Genomic DNA, 18,264 nt, shown 5'->3' on the forward strand with positions numbered 1-18,264 from the left:
GTGTTTGTGTGTGAGAGAGGAGAGGGGGGTTTATAAGACCCACTTTCAAGTCCATTAAATTTCACAATTAGTGTGAATTATTAATAAGAAGTCATTAAATGCAAATCAACTTTGGAGTCTTTGGGGACCTTCTTCTCAAATAAGCTTTTTACAAAGCAAACAGGAAAAACCTTCTCTTAAATCAGCCTGAGAGTCCTCTCTAGATTCAGCAACAACACAGAAAAAAAAAAAAAAAAATCCAACACTGATCTTCACTGCTCAAGCTGATGTCATCGCCTCCTCCGTCAACACACCATAATATTGGCACTTCGCTCGTAGCTGACTGGGTGGGACTCTGGTTCCCATGGTGCATGTTGATGACAGAACAGATGGTGAGGGTTGCCTGTTTTTTGTCGGAGTCAGAGTTGTTTGAGTCCAGCTGACCTGCGCCAGGCAGCTGCTCGTCACTGTGCGCCGCTGCAGCTGAAGTCTCAGCGTGTCTCCAGCAGCACCGGGGATCACAGCGAGGGTTTTTTCCTCCCCTCCTATCTCGTCCTCAGGGCTGATCATTCTTCTTCGGAAATATAGCCTACTCTGCCCGTCTCGCGCATCATCCTGGAGATGCGGATACCGCATGGGTCAGTAGCCTGCAGCAGCCTCGCGCACGGAGGATACAGCGATTTAAAGGTGAGTTATTTCATGCTTGGTCTAAAAATCTGTTTAGTTTTATTTGTTACATGTATGTGTTTGTGAAAGTGATTTTTTCCAATCATCTCTTGACAGATAAACTCGTTCACACCTTCCTATGGTTCTTTAAATTTTTTTTCTTTTATGGAAATATACTGATCAACAAAAATGAAACAATAACGCGACCTCTCTCCTTGCGTGGGTCCTCTTGCAGCTCTTGTTCATATCGCAGAGTAGGCTTATAGTGTTCTTTAAAGCATAAACCAATATGGTTTTTATAGATCATCAAAGTTGTTTCTCTTCATCGCCATTTATCTCAGTCTAATTGATAAAATCAATGTTATGTTGATTTTCAAGCACTCTGCATTTAAACAGTAGGCTATGTAAGAGTTGTGAACATTTATCAGCTCTAGACCAGTGCAGAACATGATTTGATTCTGAGGAAACAAAGACAGACAAACCAAATAAATCTTTGCACCACAAATGTGATTAAGTAGCGATTTTGTGCTCCTACATTTTTCACATAAAAATCCAAACATGAGTGTGATTTGTTTCTCTCTAAGGGGCTCATTGTTAAACCTGCAGCTCTGACATTTCCCTGCACTGTGACACAGGGTTCAGCTTACACTGTAACATTTACTCAAACTGCAGCATCACTCACACAGTGCAGACAGCAGCTGAAACAGAAGTCCATCCAGCCTCTTTGCATGCCTATAAGGATCAGGAAATTGGCAGGTGTCTGCAGAGGCTCAGATGTCTGTGGTAGAAGAGAAAAAGACAATCCAATGTGTCTGCTAAAGGAGTGTGAGAGGCAGGGGGGGAGTGTGGTGGTATTGTTGGGGTCACCTTTGTCAAGTGGGGTCTGTTGTTTCAGCTGCTGTGCCTGTTACTAAGATCATACCATCACAAATAACTCACTATTAGGAAGTTTGATCACATGTTAAATTAAGAAGGAAGAAACATGGTGCATCATATGAATTCCTTGCTTACAATTTTCTTTGTCTTTGGATTAAAAGCAGACACTTGATAGATATGTCACCCAATGATGGGAGAGTTTAAAGGGCCAGGGCTCCTTGTCTTGAATCTTAACAATGCACAGTGACGTATCTCCTCAGCTGGTTGTGACGAGTGTGAGAACTTCCACAAACAAAGACACGTCTCTGTGGGTATTCGTGTGTATTTGGGTGGGAGCTATTGTGTCTCACAAGGCCTAACTTTTGAGCATGTGCTGGTGCTGAGGTTCCCACTGCAGCGGAGACGAGGGTGCAACAGCTTGACCTTCAGCCTTTTGTGTGCATGATCTGAAGGGGAACACAGAAACACAAGGGGGCCACTGAAAGGTGTTTCCAAGATAACTGAGTCAGCTGTTTTTTTTCATCCTTTGTTTATTTTCAGTGGGGAAATTAAAATGTATTCTAGACATACAGGATTCAAAGGATTTAAATTCTTCATGACACATTTTTACATCTAAAGTCAATACTTAAAGACAATAAAATCCCACTGATTTCTTTTAACTTTAAAGCTGAGTGAATGATAAGAATCTGTAAGTATCATCAAGCAGAGGAACACTTATGATGCCAGTATGAAGTGCTTCAGTTTAGAGGTCAATTTTCACTGTGTTAGTTCCTTCTCTTGACCTCTGCATTGTTTTTGAAAAAGGGATTCCCCTGAGATCAGAGGCCTTGGCTCTGTCAGGGTGATTGATTGATTCTCCAGTGACGACAAATTGGTTTTTCGCCTGCAATGCAACTGTAAAACCTGATTTATACCTCTGAGTCAAATCACCGTAGCATACACTAAAGCATCACCCTAAGCCTACACAAAAACTTGCGCAGGTAACCTGATGTGATGGTGGTGGATGAAGTGGAGGTTTAGCAAGAGGGGGTGGAGGACACAGGCAAAAAAGGAGGAGGGAAAATCGTATCAGAGACGACAAATTTAGTGCATTTCCACAGAGCTGTTCTGTACAGTTGAGTATGGAAAAACCTGATCTTGATTGTGTTTTCACTGCCAACCATAGTGAGTCTGTAGTCCCTCTCTTTGGGGTCAGATATGCTTGGTAACCCAACCAGGGGTGTAGCAAAAATGTTGCATTGTTTACTGTATATCTATGCATTTGAACATATGTTTTAAATATAATTTTCACATATTAATGAGCAGTATTTTTTACTTTGGTTGGATTAAATTTACTTGCATTATTAGACACTTCCATTTTAAATCACACTCCTTCTGGGGATTGCTTTTCTCATGTTATCCCATTGGTTGACTTTAAATATTGAAGGTGTTTTGGAAATGGCTTGCTTTCCTGATCATTGTGTACCTATTTTTGATGCGTCTGCATCTTTATAAGCCAGTCTGCACACAAGTGTCGAACTCTTTTTATCAGTGGGCTTCTATGGCCGAGATCCTTGGTTAACTGACAAAAATGTATTTGCATTACCCTCACCTTTTTCAGCGTAATCTTCTGGCCGCTCCTCTTATACACAACCTTAAGATAAACATCAATTTTCCCTGTTTTCCTCTCTTCCACATTCTTCATTTTATTGCTCTCTGTCCCTGGTTTCTTTTCCTCCATCATCTTCATCTTCCTCTCTGTCTCTGCTTTCTACTCCTCCATCATCCTCATCGTGCTCTCTGTCCCTGCTTTCTTCTCATCCATTGTCCTCATCTTGCTCTCTATCCCTACTTTTTTCTCCTCCATCATCCTCATCGTGCTCTCTCTCTCCCTGCCTTCTTCTCCTCCATCATCCTCATCTTGCTCTCTGTCCCTGCCTTCTTCTCCTCCATCATCCTCATCTTTCTCTCTCTCTCCCTGCCTTCTTCTCCTCCATCATCCTCATCTTGCTCTCTGTCCCTGCCTTCTTCTCCTCCATCATCCTCATCCTGATAGAGAAGGCAACAAAAATAATAATCTCCTTTGCCACTTCCAGTAAGACTTGAAGTTCTCTGACAACTGCATTTGAAAGTCAAACAAAGATTAAATCAAATCAAAATGACAAAAAACAAGTGCCAAAGAACCAATCCATCGATGTATCCCAGTTTCTACCATTACTACACATAGCTGCACTTCACAGAAGAAGGAACGTTTTGCAGTAGCAGAACAACCTAAAAGTATCCTGATCATCTATAAAAAACAAATCAATGTAAGAAAAGATTTCATATAATTTTCTCTAAGGCTATAAGAACACCCTCTCATATCATACACACCTGTGAAACTTGACCCTCACCATAATAATTTGATCCAGAATTTGCCTCAAGTACTGTATGTTAAAACATGGGTGTCAAATCCATTGTATTTGGATACAACCTTTTTAAATTCACTCATTTGTACCCCTCACTTAGGGTCACAACCTGGTCCTGTCTTTCCACCCTGCGTATTCTCATAACCATGGTTTTACTGCTACCCTGTAATTCATTCTCCCTTTTCACTGAATGAACGTCTGCTTCAGAGAAACTCCATGTCCTGTTTTCATTGCAAGCTGTAGCCTGTGTAAAGTACAGACTCGATACTGGTGTTTTTCCATTTGTGCTAGCTATTGAGACGTTCTACCTTGCCTTTGTGTGTATTGGGTAAATGATAAGGGTAAGAATGAGTGTTAGGGATAGACTCTACTATTGTTTTGTGCTGTGGTAACAATTTTCCACAAAGCAGCAGTAAAAATCAGAACACCATCACTATACATCTGACATTTATCTAAACATAGGTACTCACCTGTAGCTTGCCTTGCTTTTGTTTACTTACAAAGCCGTTGCAGCCTCATTGTTTGGCTAGCAAAGCGCTAATGCTAGCTAACATCAGGATAGTGGATTGAAGGGAGGCTCAAACAGCAATTATAGAAAACTGTTCATTATGCCAACAATCACCTTGTTTGATGTGTTTAAACTCCAAAAACTAGACAGAAAGCTTTTAAAGAAGAAAAAATAATTAATTTTTCTAAATCTGTCAATTTCAGTTGACAAGCAGCTGTCTGTGGTAAAAAAGAGTTCCCAGTTATCACAATGATTAAAGCCTGACTCAAAGCCTAAGCCTGATAAAAGCTTATAATATTGTTAAAATTCTGTAAAATTACAGGAAGAAGTATCTTGGGGAGATAGACTGTCTTCGTCACATTCATATGAAATACAGTCATCCTCTCTATAAGATTTATCTAGTGCTACAAGTTGTGTCTATCAGCTTTTTCCATCTGTAGATAAATGTGCTTCATTGGGACTGACATTGGGTAGCATAGCCCATATGTGCATATTTAGATACAAGTCACATATGTGAAAGGAAACAAGGTGTAAAGCTTCTGCTGGGAATTTTTGTATTGACACCTCTGGACTTAAACGTACCTGTTTGATTATTGTTTTTTAGAAATCCCATCCTGCTCTTTTAAAAGACAAACCTACCATTTACTAAGAATGTTTTTTCATTATAGATGTAAGAAAAAGGCAGTTTTTTTGTAGTGTGCAGTCATTGACTTTCTTCAACACTGACCCCATGGCACTTTTTTAAAACATAAACAATAAGTACAAAAACACTGAATCCTAAGCTGATAGTCTCACTAGCTTCTAGAGAGACACTAGTATTAATTTGAGTCTGTGTCATAACCAGCTGAAAGTTCTCACAGGAGCTTTCATGTAGTCCAAAGACACAATGTGGCAGCCTTTAAATCCATATGTGGTTTCTGATTTACTCATTGTGCCTTCAGCTCTGTTGTGTTTTCAGCTCAGCAGTTTCCTCCTGTGGCTTTCTAATTGAAGCAAAGCTCCACATCCTCTCCATCTTTACTCTCTCTCCCTTCTCTCTGACTGATTGGACACCCATCCTTCTCCTCCTCCTCCTCCTCCTCCTCCTCCTCCTCAGCTCCACACCTCTGCCATCAGCAGCTGCACCAAAGCTCTGTGTGATGTGGAGGGAGACGCTTGCATACTAATGGAGCAGGAACAGGAAATCTCTCAGGCAGGCCAGCGCAGTGAAGATGGAGAAAAAACATCAGGCAGGAGTACTCAGCAATGCTGCATCATATCCCTGAATTAAAAAGTCAAGGGCTTAAAAAAGTTTGATGAAAAACTTGTCAGAATATTGTTAGAAACTTAATGTGTGCTGTCATCACTTTTTTTGTTCAAGTAGCACTATCTTTAGCCTTCGGATGCCACTAATAGCTGTCTTCTCATTTGGTTATGAAACAGGCATGCCAGTGGCATAGGCGTTGCCATGGTGATGGCATGTCCGTGAGCCTGTTGTGCGCTGCTGATTCAGAAACACTGCTTACATTTTGCACCCTGTGAAAAGGGCCTGAGGACTAAAAGGGGGGGCAAATCACAGAGTCCTATGAAAAATGATGCAGTGTGCTCTCAAGTGAGGCTCCTCCTGGCTGCACCGGTGGCACATGCTGAGGTGTTTATTAGAGGCATCACATCTGAACTCAAAGAAAGTCTAAAAGCTAGTAAAGTAAATTTCTCAAAATCTTGCAAACAGCCCCTACAAAATAAGGAGCCTTTTTTTGTTTCCTTGGCTGATAGTTAACACTGCCGCATGCAGACCAACAGCTCAAAGATTTAACAAGAACTGCTCCCTTTGTCCGCCGGTCTGTGTTTTCTCTGATTATCTTCATTTCTCCCTGTGTTGTCCAGAGATCCTGTCTCATAAATGCATTATGAGGCCTCAGCATGAAGCAGGCAGAGCTCATTATGTCCCACAATTACATCTCGCTGTCTCGCTTTGATCCTCCGGGCCTGTGATGCTCTGAGGATATATGCAAACTTAGTTAAAATAGCAGCTACTGTAGATGTATGGATGTGTGCGTATCTGGGTGTTTTTCATATGCAATGTGTGCTTAGATTAAAACCTCATAAGGATTGGGTGAGCAAAGACAGTAAATCCCTCCTGCTGGAGGCGTCAGCTCAGACAGTCAGCTGGATAATGCCAAGCTGTTGAGGGATTTTTCTGTTTCCTTCCAGTGCTATGTGCATGTCAAAAATGAGTGAAAAAGCAGACTGTGTGTGTTTTATGGCACTCTGCAGATGGATGCAGTGCAGCTACATGTGTATACGCATGCATTTTTAATTAGGATCCCTGCTGTGTAATTGCTCTCCGCAGATTCAGCTAAGAGATAAGAAGCAGAGTTTCAGGATCTAGGTGCTGCAGCACAACAAGTCGAGCCCTGCTGTAGCAGTGAGATGATTAATCTGAATCTGTGTCACATCCTAGAGAACAAAAGTGTAATTCCCACAAAGTGACTCGGTACAGCATGGCCTCGGCCCCTCTACAATATGACCCCATGGGATTACATTTCTTCTCTGGTGTAGTTCCCGTCATGTACCAACTGAAGAGGCATAGCTACTGCTTTGAAAAAGGAAAAAGATGACTTTTTCTCATATATCTATATCTCATTCTGCTCAAAAATTTTGTTTATGTAGCAGCAGGTTTTGAGTTGTTAGAAGGGACACGTGAAAAATTATTTTTTTGTACTTTTGCACATATATTTGAGAGCCTGGTATATCCACCAACCTACATAATATGAGATAAGCCAGCCCAGTCCTCTGTTGATAGGCTGCCTATATGGCCAGAGGTATACAGTACTCGCTGTTACCTCTGCAGACACATGATGGCTGCCACAGATCCTCTGCACTAGTTCAGTGCATTGGCAGAAATCTGTGCAACACAGGATGCAGTAAGCAACATGTGTGATAGAGTAAATTTCACCCAATTTGAATAAAATTGTACCCTGAAAACATTTGGTCCCCATCTATTATGAGTAAAATGTATTCCACTTGCAGTTATTTTTACTCTAAAAAGTGTTTTTATTTAACTCAGAATGATTATGTACTCCATGATGAACAAATTAAAATCAACTCAATACAGTAATAGAGAGCAAAGTTTACTTACAGAGCTGTTTTTATTCAATAAAGTGTTGTATTTAATCCTTTCAGAGAAATAACAGAGCTTTTAATCATTCAATATGGAAGTGTTTCCTTCTCATTATGGAACAATTTTATCTCTAGATAGAAATGGTTAACTGCATGATCCTATATTAACACTATATTTTACTCTAAATAGATAATTCTCTTTCTGATGCTTTTCCCCATGAAAGGAAAGAAGAACAATGTAGACTATATTAGATATAGTGTTTTAATATTGAAGAAACTACAACAAATGATGAGGACCCAGGAGCAGAGCACGCACTGACAATAAGTTTAAAGGAGTTTATTTCACAAGATCAATAGTGCTACCATTCTCTGAGAATGTTATAAACTTGTCTTAAAAGGGCAAAATATGTCCCCTTTAACTTTTTGAACCATACATCATTGCCTCCTCCTTATTCTCTTTGATGGTTGGTTATTGTGCTGGTAAGTGATGCTATCTATGCCTTCAAATCCCTTTCATAAGCTTTTCTTGCCCTGAACTTGGGTGACTTTCCAAGGTATTTAAAGATTAAATCCACACCAGTAAATCTGAAATTAAAAGTGTTTTCATCCACTTTCTATCTGTTTTTCAGTGGATTCTGCTGCTAGCAGCTGATGCCAGCTGCCATATTGTGGGCTGTTCCGTCATTGTGTCATCCTTTGTCAAACCACGCAGCTCTAAGATCCTGATCCTGATAGAGATGGCCTCAATAGCCCATAATAGCTGTGTGTCACTGCAGACAGGAACTGCTTTGAATAATGGCACAATAAAGCTAATACAAAGAAGTGCAAAGACTCTTTTGTAATCATGTTAGTATTTTGAAGACTTTTGTCACAAAATGATTATTTTTCACTTTTTGGTCACTTTTTGATGATTTAAAATATCCTTGGTAAATCATAAAAAATTGAAAAGTAAAGAGTAAAGTTATTAGATTAAAAGTCAGGAAGGTGGGAAAAGATATTAACCTGTGTTTTTTTTTTTATTTCATTTTTTTTCACGAAGCTCAAACAAAGTTCAGTGTCCAAAGAGAAAGTACACACAAAAACAAATTACAACAAATATACAATGGATACAACATACTTCAGAAAAAGTCATGTGTTAAAAAAAAAAAGAAATCTTCCAATTATTTTCTCTAATTTGTGTTTTTGCTTTTTATTTAATATTTGGACATTTTAAACTCTAATTTTTTACTTTTATATCATAATTTGGCCTTTTGGATTCACAATTTAAAATTCTAAGTCATATTTTGACCTTCAAACTCATGATTTGACTTTCTAATCCCATATTTTGACCTTTAAATTCATAATTTTGGCATATATTTGCCTTTTAAAAGTGATTTTGCCTAAAAAAATTCATTTTTTGCCCTGTTGAACTAATAAGTTTGACTTTTTTCTTAGATTTTGAGCCTTTAAACTTATCATTTTGACTTTTTTAAGCTTAAAATGATTTATCATCAGTGTTAAATTGTTGTTATATTTTTTTCATATTTTATTGCTGGTAAAAAATGAGGTTGACAGTTTAACAGTTAAATGTTGACCCTGATAGGCTCTCAGGTCAGAGCTAAATTCAGTATCCAGTCCCTGCTAAGTTTGACACCTCTGGACCAAATCACCGTCTCATTAGAGCAAATCTGGCCTTGGACCCAATCTGAGTTTGACACCTCTGGTTTAGAAGTTTTTTAAGACAGTAAGTGCAGGGGAGACAAAATGATTAAAAATAGCTTAGGACTCAGAGGTTTAAGAATGTTGTTTATTCCCATAAGGGCTATAGTTTAAATTATAGCAATTCTGAATAGTTGCTCTTACAATGACAGAAAGCTTTTTGTTAATTTAAAAAAAAAATAAGAGGGTCCTTTCAGCTATTGCCACATGCAGCTATAAAGCACGTTTTATGAAACGAGATTATTTCTACCTGCGTGCATTACAGTTTAGAAGTCAGGAGTGCTGTACCAGAGATGATGAGTTGTGAAGTTATGTAGAACTATAAATAAACTGTGAAGCATCGTTTAAATGTGATGATTCAGACAATCAAGGTTTTGTGGAAAATGTGTTTATGGTGGTACAGCTCTAAAGGTTGATTTGTGGTAAACCATCACATGAAATGGGTTTTGCTGTGCAACATAAAACTGAATGATTAGGAGCCATGTTAGCTTTGAGATGTAATGATAGGGATCATGGACTTTAAGGCACAATGCTCATCTTTTATTAGCTGGTCTGTGGCCAGCAATGGCTACCTGTGGGTGTGCTCATGCCTGCATGTATGGATTATTGTTCTGAAGTGATTATGAAGCAAGTCGTTGATGAAAACAAGCATATGTGCACAGCAGAGCCTCCTCGGGTCAATAAGGTCAACACGTACGCACAGTGAGAGTTAGGTGGGAACGGATGAAGATCCCCACAGTGCTGCCAGTCTGCCAGAAACCTGGTGCCAGGTGTCTGAGTTTTATGGCCTCAGCATGAAATCAGCGATTACTCTGCCTGCCTGTTCAATTTGATACCTGAGCATAGAGAAAGACAGAGACAGATATGTCCGCATATCCAAAACAAGAGTATGCTAACTTAAAAGATAGTTTTTAAAGGAATTTAAAAACAGGAGATTCAAAGGAGCACTGTTTCTATTGGCGTGTTATGGTCACACTAGTTAGATCAGTCCGAGTTTGACCGGGTCATCGACCTGCTACCATGCATCTAATGTGCTCTTGCAGTGAAATTGACAAACGCAGCTTTAACCATGCAAAGGCACACCTCTTGTGTTTTTGGATAAATCTTATGATCTTGTTTTTCTGCATAGCATTGTGTTCTTTGTATTGTCAGGAGAGCTATTTATAGCTTGTTTGGTGTGATTTGTCATCACATTGCAGGGCATGAACTGACAACACACAAAAAAAGAGGGAAAACAATCTGGATCTCTCATTTTACTAATATTGAAGAAACTTGTCATGTTTTGATGTAAAATAGAATAATCCATCACACACTCTTTGAATACTCTGCTTGTGTTTGTTTATGAGGATAAATGTGAATTTCGATGGCTGTGAGTCACTCTACAAGCTGACACTGCAGTGCTTGGTTTTATCGAGTGAGAGAAAGCCAAGTGTGTCTTTTTCTGTCCCTCTTGATGATTCAAACTATTAACAAAGCTAGTTATTTTGTTGGGGCGCTCAATGATTGCCACTTTTGCCAAAGCCCTCATCTCATACAAATAGTCACTTATAAACGCAAACAAAGGCTGATGATAATGCTTACAAATTATAGTGACTGAACAGATAGAACAAGTTTAGTTGACTGTAAAGGGGCTTAGAGAATTTTTAAGGCAACTGACCACTGTTTTTCAACCTGATTGCTCATTATGTTGCTGTCACATTTACAATTGATAACAAATGGTCTATGGGGTGTAGATGCTGCCGTGAGTAACTGTCATTTTTCTTTGCATGCATGCACCAAACCATGAAGTCAATACCATGGCAGTTCTGGACAAAACACAGTCAGTTCTGCTTGTGTCAGTTCAGTCATGGATTTCTCACAGCCTCAGCACTTGCTCTTAAAAAAGTAAAACTGCCTCTCATGGGTCTGTATCATAAGTACTGAGTGATTAACAGTGAAGAGCACATACTCCCTGTTTATTAAGCCTGTTGTGTAATGGGCTCGCAGCCAGAGCTGCCAGCTGTGCCCACCCCACACTCGCTCAAGAGGATCACTGATACCGAGCTGGTATGCAGATAATCTATGCGGCACAGAGAGAAAAACATGCCTGTAATCTCTAGATGAGGGAGGCAGAGTTTATATCAACCTTTTCATGCTGGGTATGCTGACAGATACAAAAAAATACCTGATGTAAAAGTTAATAGCTCTCTCGTGTCTCTGCTACTGGAAGATTTTTATATTTCACACTAAGAAACTGAATCTCTCACATGTGGAGTAGCTAAGAAAGAGATATTGTCATGCAGATTTTGAAGTTTGAGCAGCTTTTATGGTTTCCCTAAATCTAATTTCAAGATCCAGGAGAGGCTTTTGCTGTACCTATTTTTTGATTTTCAAGTTGTTCTTGGCTGTGAAAGAGCTCATTAAAAAGTTAGGATGAATGTTAGCATGATGGCAGGGCCGAAAAGACAAATTTGAAAGATTCATTCTGCCCCGTTAAACACATCAACTTAGTCCCTTGAATATCTGCAGGGTGGCAGTGTGGCAAACTGCCACTTGCCTCATTTGTCACCCCCTACAAGGAAACCAAATTCGACTCTGTCATTGTCTCACACTCTTTTTTTCAGCTTCACTCTCCTACTGTGCTATTTGCTTGAACAGTTTTGGGTATGATCTGCATTTTTCAGCTTAATGTCCAGTGTATGTTGAGCTTAATGTCTGGTCTTTCAGACCAAAAAAACTTCATTGTTTTATTATTATTTCACTGTCCCTCAGCACACAGCTTCCCATCGTCCCCCAAATCTCCCTCAGTCTTTTAACTGATATCCGTTCGGATATGCAGCCCAATGCTGACTCAGTCCTTGTATCTTTAGTACTATTCACATGGGATTATATTACCTTTGGACCTCTGATAATTTTTAAATTACCCCCTGACATCAGTGTTTGGTGCGGTGCCTTCGCACAGGATAAGCAAAGTCTGTAATGCGCTCCAATTTTACATTACACAGAAAATTAAATGTGCACATAAGTTCTGCAGGTGACGTTCCCTTTAGTGTCTTATACATACTGATAAACTGAGTTTCCAATAGACAACACCTCTCCTTACTTTCATTACGCATCAACTTCGCATAAGTCACCTGTGTCTATCTGCAGCTGACTAGGGAAGAAAAGGAAGAGGAAGAAAGTTGAGCATCCCTTTTAGTCACAAGAGCGTGATGTTTCATGTTGAATATGAGCCTCTCCTGTCACTTTTATTGGTGCTGTGGATATTAGTCTGCATTTTATTAATTTGTGATGGTTACACATACACAACAACCCGCCTAGCAAATCAGCTATTGTAGCTTAATCCCTGAATGTTTAGCAACCCATTTTAAAATGTAAATTATGTTACGCATGAAATGTACGGCTAAATAACACAGATAAATGATCAAGCATTGGCAAAGAGAAGCTGTAGGAGGCAGAACAGAAGTGCTGTGAGTATTAAGAGAGCAACGGTGCGCACATTTGGAAAGTAGAGTTTGAATGGTTAAGTAAAATAAAGTAATTTTTCAACTAACTGAAAGAGAGGCACTATTCATAACCTCTGTCAAAACTTTAACAGCCTCTTTTATTTTTGTTGATTGGAAAAAGGCATACGAAAATCTGCACAGTCTGTAAAAAACAAATAATTACCACCCCGAATTATGGATATGCTGATTTGCATGCAATTAGTATTACCTGTGCACCTGTGTGCTGAAATATGGCAGGTAATTTGCCGTGGAACGTTTACTCTACAGATCACAGACACGGTTCGTACAGGATTAAAAACACAGACATCCTGTGCGGTTATTACAAATAACCGGAGGTCCCTAGGTAAAACTAATCCTGTGCGAATAGGCCTTTAGAAGTATTTCAGACCAACAAAATCTTGTCTTTAGTTTTGGGAAATCCATTGGTTCTCCTTGTGAAGAAATTGCACTATTTTGCCCCCCACTCAACCCCCCCACATGAAAAATTAAAATGTATGACACACATTTGAGCTTAGAGTGAAATATTAACAACATCCTGTCAATGTAAACACAGAGCTGAGAACAACAAACCCAGAGGAAGTCAGACATTACTATCTTCCTTGAAAATTATCACCTAACAATACATTCAGTTGAGATACCTGAAATCCTATAATGATGTTTAAAATGTTAAATATTATACCTTTGAGTGTACCATTGATCAAAAATGTCCTTTCTCTGTCTTCTTAGGCTTAAAACCCCAGAGAGGAAAAGAGTGAAAACTCTCCACAGATAAAGTCTGGACCAGATGATCTTCTGCCCTGGAAGCATCAAATAGCTTCCTCCTGGATCAGAAATTACCAGTCTGCAGAGCACCTACAGCATCCAGCGAGCAGTTAAGAAGACTAATGCTCATGAACCTTCCCTGCAAGGCTTTCCCCAGAACCCTGCCTCTCGTCTAGGCTTTGTTTGCGCGTACAACATGGCGTTCAGTTCACAACCCTGGCCTCCTCTACTCTGGCTGTGCATGGGATTATTTCTTTCCTCTTTGTCACCAATTCTTTGCAAAGAATGCCCCCATTTGTGCGTTTGCGAGATCCGTCCTTGGTTCACCCCCCAGTCGACCTACAAGGAAGCAACCACAGTGGACTGCAACGACCTGAGGCTAACGCACATCCCGACCAACCTGTCAATTGATACGCAGGTGTTACTGCTCCAGAGTAATGCCATCTCTCATACAAGTGGAGAACTGGAGGCACTGTTGAACCTGACAGAGCTGGATCTATCCCAGAATAACTTCAGTACAGTGGAAGCAGTGGGTCTCACAGGTATGAAGCACCTGACCACCCTGCATCTGGAAGAGAATCAGATCAGCCAGCTGCCCGACCACTGCCTGGGAAATCTCTCCAACCTCCAGGAGCTCTACATCAACCACAACCAGATTAGTTCCATCTCTGCTCGGGCCTTTGCGGGTTTGCACAGCCTGCTGCGCCTTCATCTTAATTCCAACAAGCTTCATGTCATAGACAGTCGCTGGTTTGAAGAAACACCCAACCTGGAGATCCTGATGATTGGGGAGAACCCAGTTATCGGCCTTCTGGACATGAACTTTAAGCCTCTGAAAAGCCTGAGGAGTCTTGTTCTGGCTGGCATGGATCTCACTGATGTTCCAGCAGATGCATTCGTTGGTTTGGATACCCTCGAAAGCATTTCTTTCTATGACAACAAACTGGTCCGAATCCCTCAACTGGCCCTTCAGAAAGTTCCCAATCTAAAATTCTTAGATTTAAACAAAAACCCTGTTCACAAAATTCAGGAAGGAGATTTCAGGAACATGCTACGACTGAAGGAGCTGGGAATCAATAATATGATGGAGTTAGTGTCCATCGACCGATACGCCATGGACAACCTACCAGAACTGACGAAACTGGAGGCCACCAACAACCCTAAGCTGTCTTACGTTCACAGGTTGGCCTTCAGGGACATGCCCTCCTTGGAGAGCTTGATGCTCAACAATAATGCCCTCACTGCCCTCTACCAGCACACAGTGGAGGTACTGCCTAATCTTCGAGAGATCAGTGTACACAGCAATCCACTTCGCTGTGACTGTGTCATTCAGTGGATGAGTTCCAACAGAACCACAGTGCGCTTCATGGAGCCTGTAGCCATGTTGTGCAGCTCCCCACCAGAGCTCAGAGGCCAGCGGGTTCGAGAGCTGAAGCTACTGGATGCTCCTGAGCAGTGTCTCCCCCTCATATCCCACAACACATTCCCGAGCCACTTAAACCTTGAGCTTGGTATGAGTGTCAGTCTCGACTGCAGGGCAATGTCTGAGCCAGAGCCTGAGATCTACTGGGTGACTCCTCTTGGGTCCAAAATCACGGTTGACACCGTGTCAGAGAGGCACCACTTGAGCAGTGAGGGAACGCTTCGGCTGTCGCATGTTCAGGTGGAGGATTCTGGTCGTTACACATGTGTGGCACAGAACGCAGAAGGAGCTGACACAAGAGTGGCCACGGTCCGCGTGAATGGAACCCTTCTGGACAGCGCCCAAGTGATGAAGATCTACGTCAAGCAGACTGAGTCACACTCAATCCTTGTCTCCTGGAAAGTCAATTCTAATGTCCTGTCCTCGGACTTAAAGTGGGCCTCAGCCACCATGAAGATCGACAACCCACACATTACCTACACAGCTCGCGTCCCTGTGGATGTTCACGAATACAACCTGACACATCTCCAACCTGCAACGGAGTACGAGGTGTGCCTCACTGTCTCCAACGTCCACCTGCAGACACACAAGTCGTGTGTTAATGTCACAACACGTAGCACTACCTTTGCCTTGGACCTCTCAGATCAGCATCCTAGCGCGGCTGTGCTGGCTGTCATGGCAACTATGCTAGCTTTCATCAGTCTGGGCACTGTGGGTGTCTACATGGCCCGCAGATGGAAGAGAAAAAACTACCACCACTCTCTGAAGAAATACATGCTGAAGACATCCTCCATCCCTCTGAATGAGCTCTATCCTCCGCTCATCAACCTGTGGGAGGCTGAGGGCGAGAAGGACAAAGATGGCGGCACAGAGGGGAAACCCTCTCCTGTTGACACCACACGTAGTTATTACATGTGGTGAGGATTTAGTAAGGAGGCCTTGCTGCCTCTTCAGCAGCACAAAAAGACACACTTTTGCCATTTTGGTGCAAAAGTCGAGTAAAGTTGCAAAGTTTTTTGTATTCTCAGCTTTGCTTATATGAGGCAGAGTGATCAAGGACATGATTTTTATTAGTATAGCGTATCGCCTTCGTTCGATTCTTTCTATCTCTTAAATGGTTTTGAACTCTCCGAGTTGGCAGCTGTATTTAGCCTGCAGGTTGTCTTAGTTGCTAAGCTTTTTGTTTATGTGGTGCATTTTTGACTCACTTTCTTCTGAGTTAACTATACAGCAGTGGGGGCCGATGGTCCTTGTGCAGCATTAGTGGAAATCAGTGTTTCGTTGTAAAACAGGAAATCTGTTGTACACTGATGGGTAATGAAGTTTGTCTGAACTTCAGTTAAATGCTGACAGCAGGGTTTAGACTTGTTAAACTGTCAACTGAATGTTAGCAACTGTGCAGTAATGTTGTATCAACTATACCTTTGAAATTTGATTTGAATTACAAGAGAATAGATGTTTAGTTTGCTTATATTGTGATTTTAATGCTAGACATACAAATGATTGAGTTTTTTACTATGGTGCACTAGAATATTTTCATTCCTCTTCCTGTTTACTCTCTTATTTTCTTAGACTTTATTTGCTGATTGCTTAGTTAAATATTTTCTCATGCAATATGTATAGCCTACAGAAGAAGTTACAAATAAATAATTTTTTGTCCTTTTTTCAGAAGTGTAGTCGTGTTTTAATCCTGTTCTAGTCTCAGAGGTCTTATATCCTCTCGGTTTTGACAGGCACACTCACTCCCCGGGGATACATACACATGGTTTCATTTGGATTCTTAATCTCATTTCTTAGGAGAAGTTAAGCCGCGTTCAGTCCAAAACTGCCTGAATCAGCTTTTCACTGTCACAGCACAGACTGCCCTCAACCATCGTCACTGACAGAGCTTACACTGTGTCAGCTTAACTTCTCAAATATGTTCATGTTTTTGACTAACGACACAGATGAAAAGACAGACAGATTGGTAGACTGAAAAACAGATAGATACAGTGCCTATAAAATGTTTTCACCCCCCTGAATGTTTTACCCTTTATTGATTTAAATAAATCACTTATGGTCCTTATAAGTTGGCTTTTTGAACAAAAGGTTATTTAAAAAAAATAACTCTTAATGTCAGAGTGAAAACCAATTTCTATAAAGGAGTGCCAATCAAATAAAAATATGTAATATGAAATTAGTGACTGCATAAATAGTCACCCTGTGGTCACCTGTGTCTGAAAGGCTAGTCAGTATTCCTGGCCACCATTACACTATGAAGACAAAAGAGCAAAGTTTAATGAAAAGTAAGAGTCAGGGGATGGATACAAAAAAAATCCATGGCACTGAACATCCCACTGAGTTCAGTTAAATCCCCCATCAAGAAACTGAGGGAATATGGCACATGTAGAGCTGCCTAGATCAGGCCATCCTCTCATATTTAATAACTGTGCAAGAAGGAGACTAGTGAGGGAGGCCAAAAAGATACCTATGACTACATTAAAGATGTTCTTCACCAGTCAAAGCTTTATGGGAGAGTGGCAAAAAAACAACTGCTGAAGAAAACTCATTAAATCTCTACTAGAATTCACCAAAAGGCATGTGGGGACTCCACCATCAAGAAGAAAGCTCTTTGGTCTGTTGGGACCTAATTTTATGCTTTTTGGCCATCAGACAAGATACTGTGTTTGGCAGACCTCAAACACTGCACATCACTACAAACACACCATCTTTACTGTGAAGCATGGTGGCGGCAGCATCATGCTTTGGGGATGCTTCTTGGCAGCTTGCCCCAGAGAGCTTGTAAAGGTAGAGAGTACCGTTGAGGCAAAATGCAGGAAAATCCTGGAGGATTCAGTCTGCAAGAAAACTATGGCTTGGCAGCAGATTTATTTTCCAGCAAAACAATGACCCGAAGCATACAGTGAAAGCTACACAGAAATAGTTTGAAGATAATAAAGTGAACGTTCTGGAGTGGCTGAGTCAAAGCCCAAACCTCAATTCAAGAGAATCTGTGGCTGGACTTGAAAAGGGCTGTTTATGCCAGATCCCTGTGCAACCTGACAGAGCTTGAGCAATTCTACAAGAAGAATGGAGAAAAACTGAAGTGTCCAGATGTTGAAGCCTGATTGAGACCTATCCACACAGACTCAGTGCTGAGATAGCAGCCAAAGGTGCAGCTACTAAATACTGACTTGAAGGGAGTAAATATTTATGCAAACCTTTAGATTATATAATCTAAATTAACTGACATTACTTTGTGGAAATCTGTTGTCACTTTGACAGTACAGTTGTTATGTCCAAAATTATAATGGATATGACTGATTTGTAAAAGCAATAAAAGGGATAGATAGATAGATAGATAGATAGATAGATAGATAGATAGATAGATAGATAGAT

General features: G+C 40.6%; 1 protein-coding gene across 2 annotated transcripts; it reads left to right on the forward strand.

The window, feature by feature from the left end:
- The first annotated feature begins 340 nt into the window (after window positions 1–340).
- On the forward strand, window positions 341–16,453 carry LOC121504195 (leucine-rich repeat neuronal protein 1-like). Of its 2 annotated transcripts, none has more exons than XM_041778870.1 (2): window positions 341–666; window positions 13,428–16,453. In XM_041778870.1, exon 2 carries the CDS (start codon window positions 13,660–13,662, stop codon window positions 15,805–15,807), a length of 2,148 nt encoding a protein of 715 aa, XP_041634804.1. In that variant the 5' UTR covers window positions 341–666; window positions 13,428–13,659; the 3' UTR covers window positions 15,808–16,453. The 2 variants fall into 2 exon arrangements, with proteins under 2 accessions (XP_041634804.1, XP_041634812.1); XM_041778878.1 differs by lacking the exon at window positions 341–666 and adding an exon at window positions 8,302–8,364.
- The last annotated feature ends 1,811 nt before the right edge of the window (window positions 16,454–18,264 follow it).

Source organism: Cheilinus undulatus, linkage group 3 (assembly GCF_018320785.1).
Source record: "Cheilinus undulatus linkage group 3, ASM1832078v1, whole genome shotgun sequence".
NCBI lineage: Eukaryota > Metazoa > Chordata > Actinopteri > Labriformes > Labridae > Cheilinus > Cheilinus undulatus.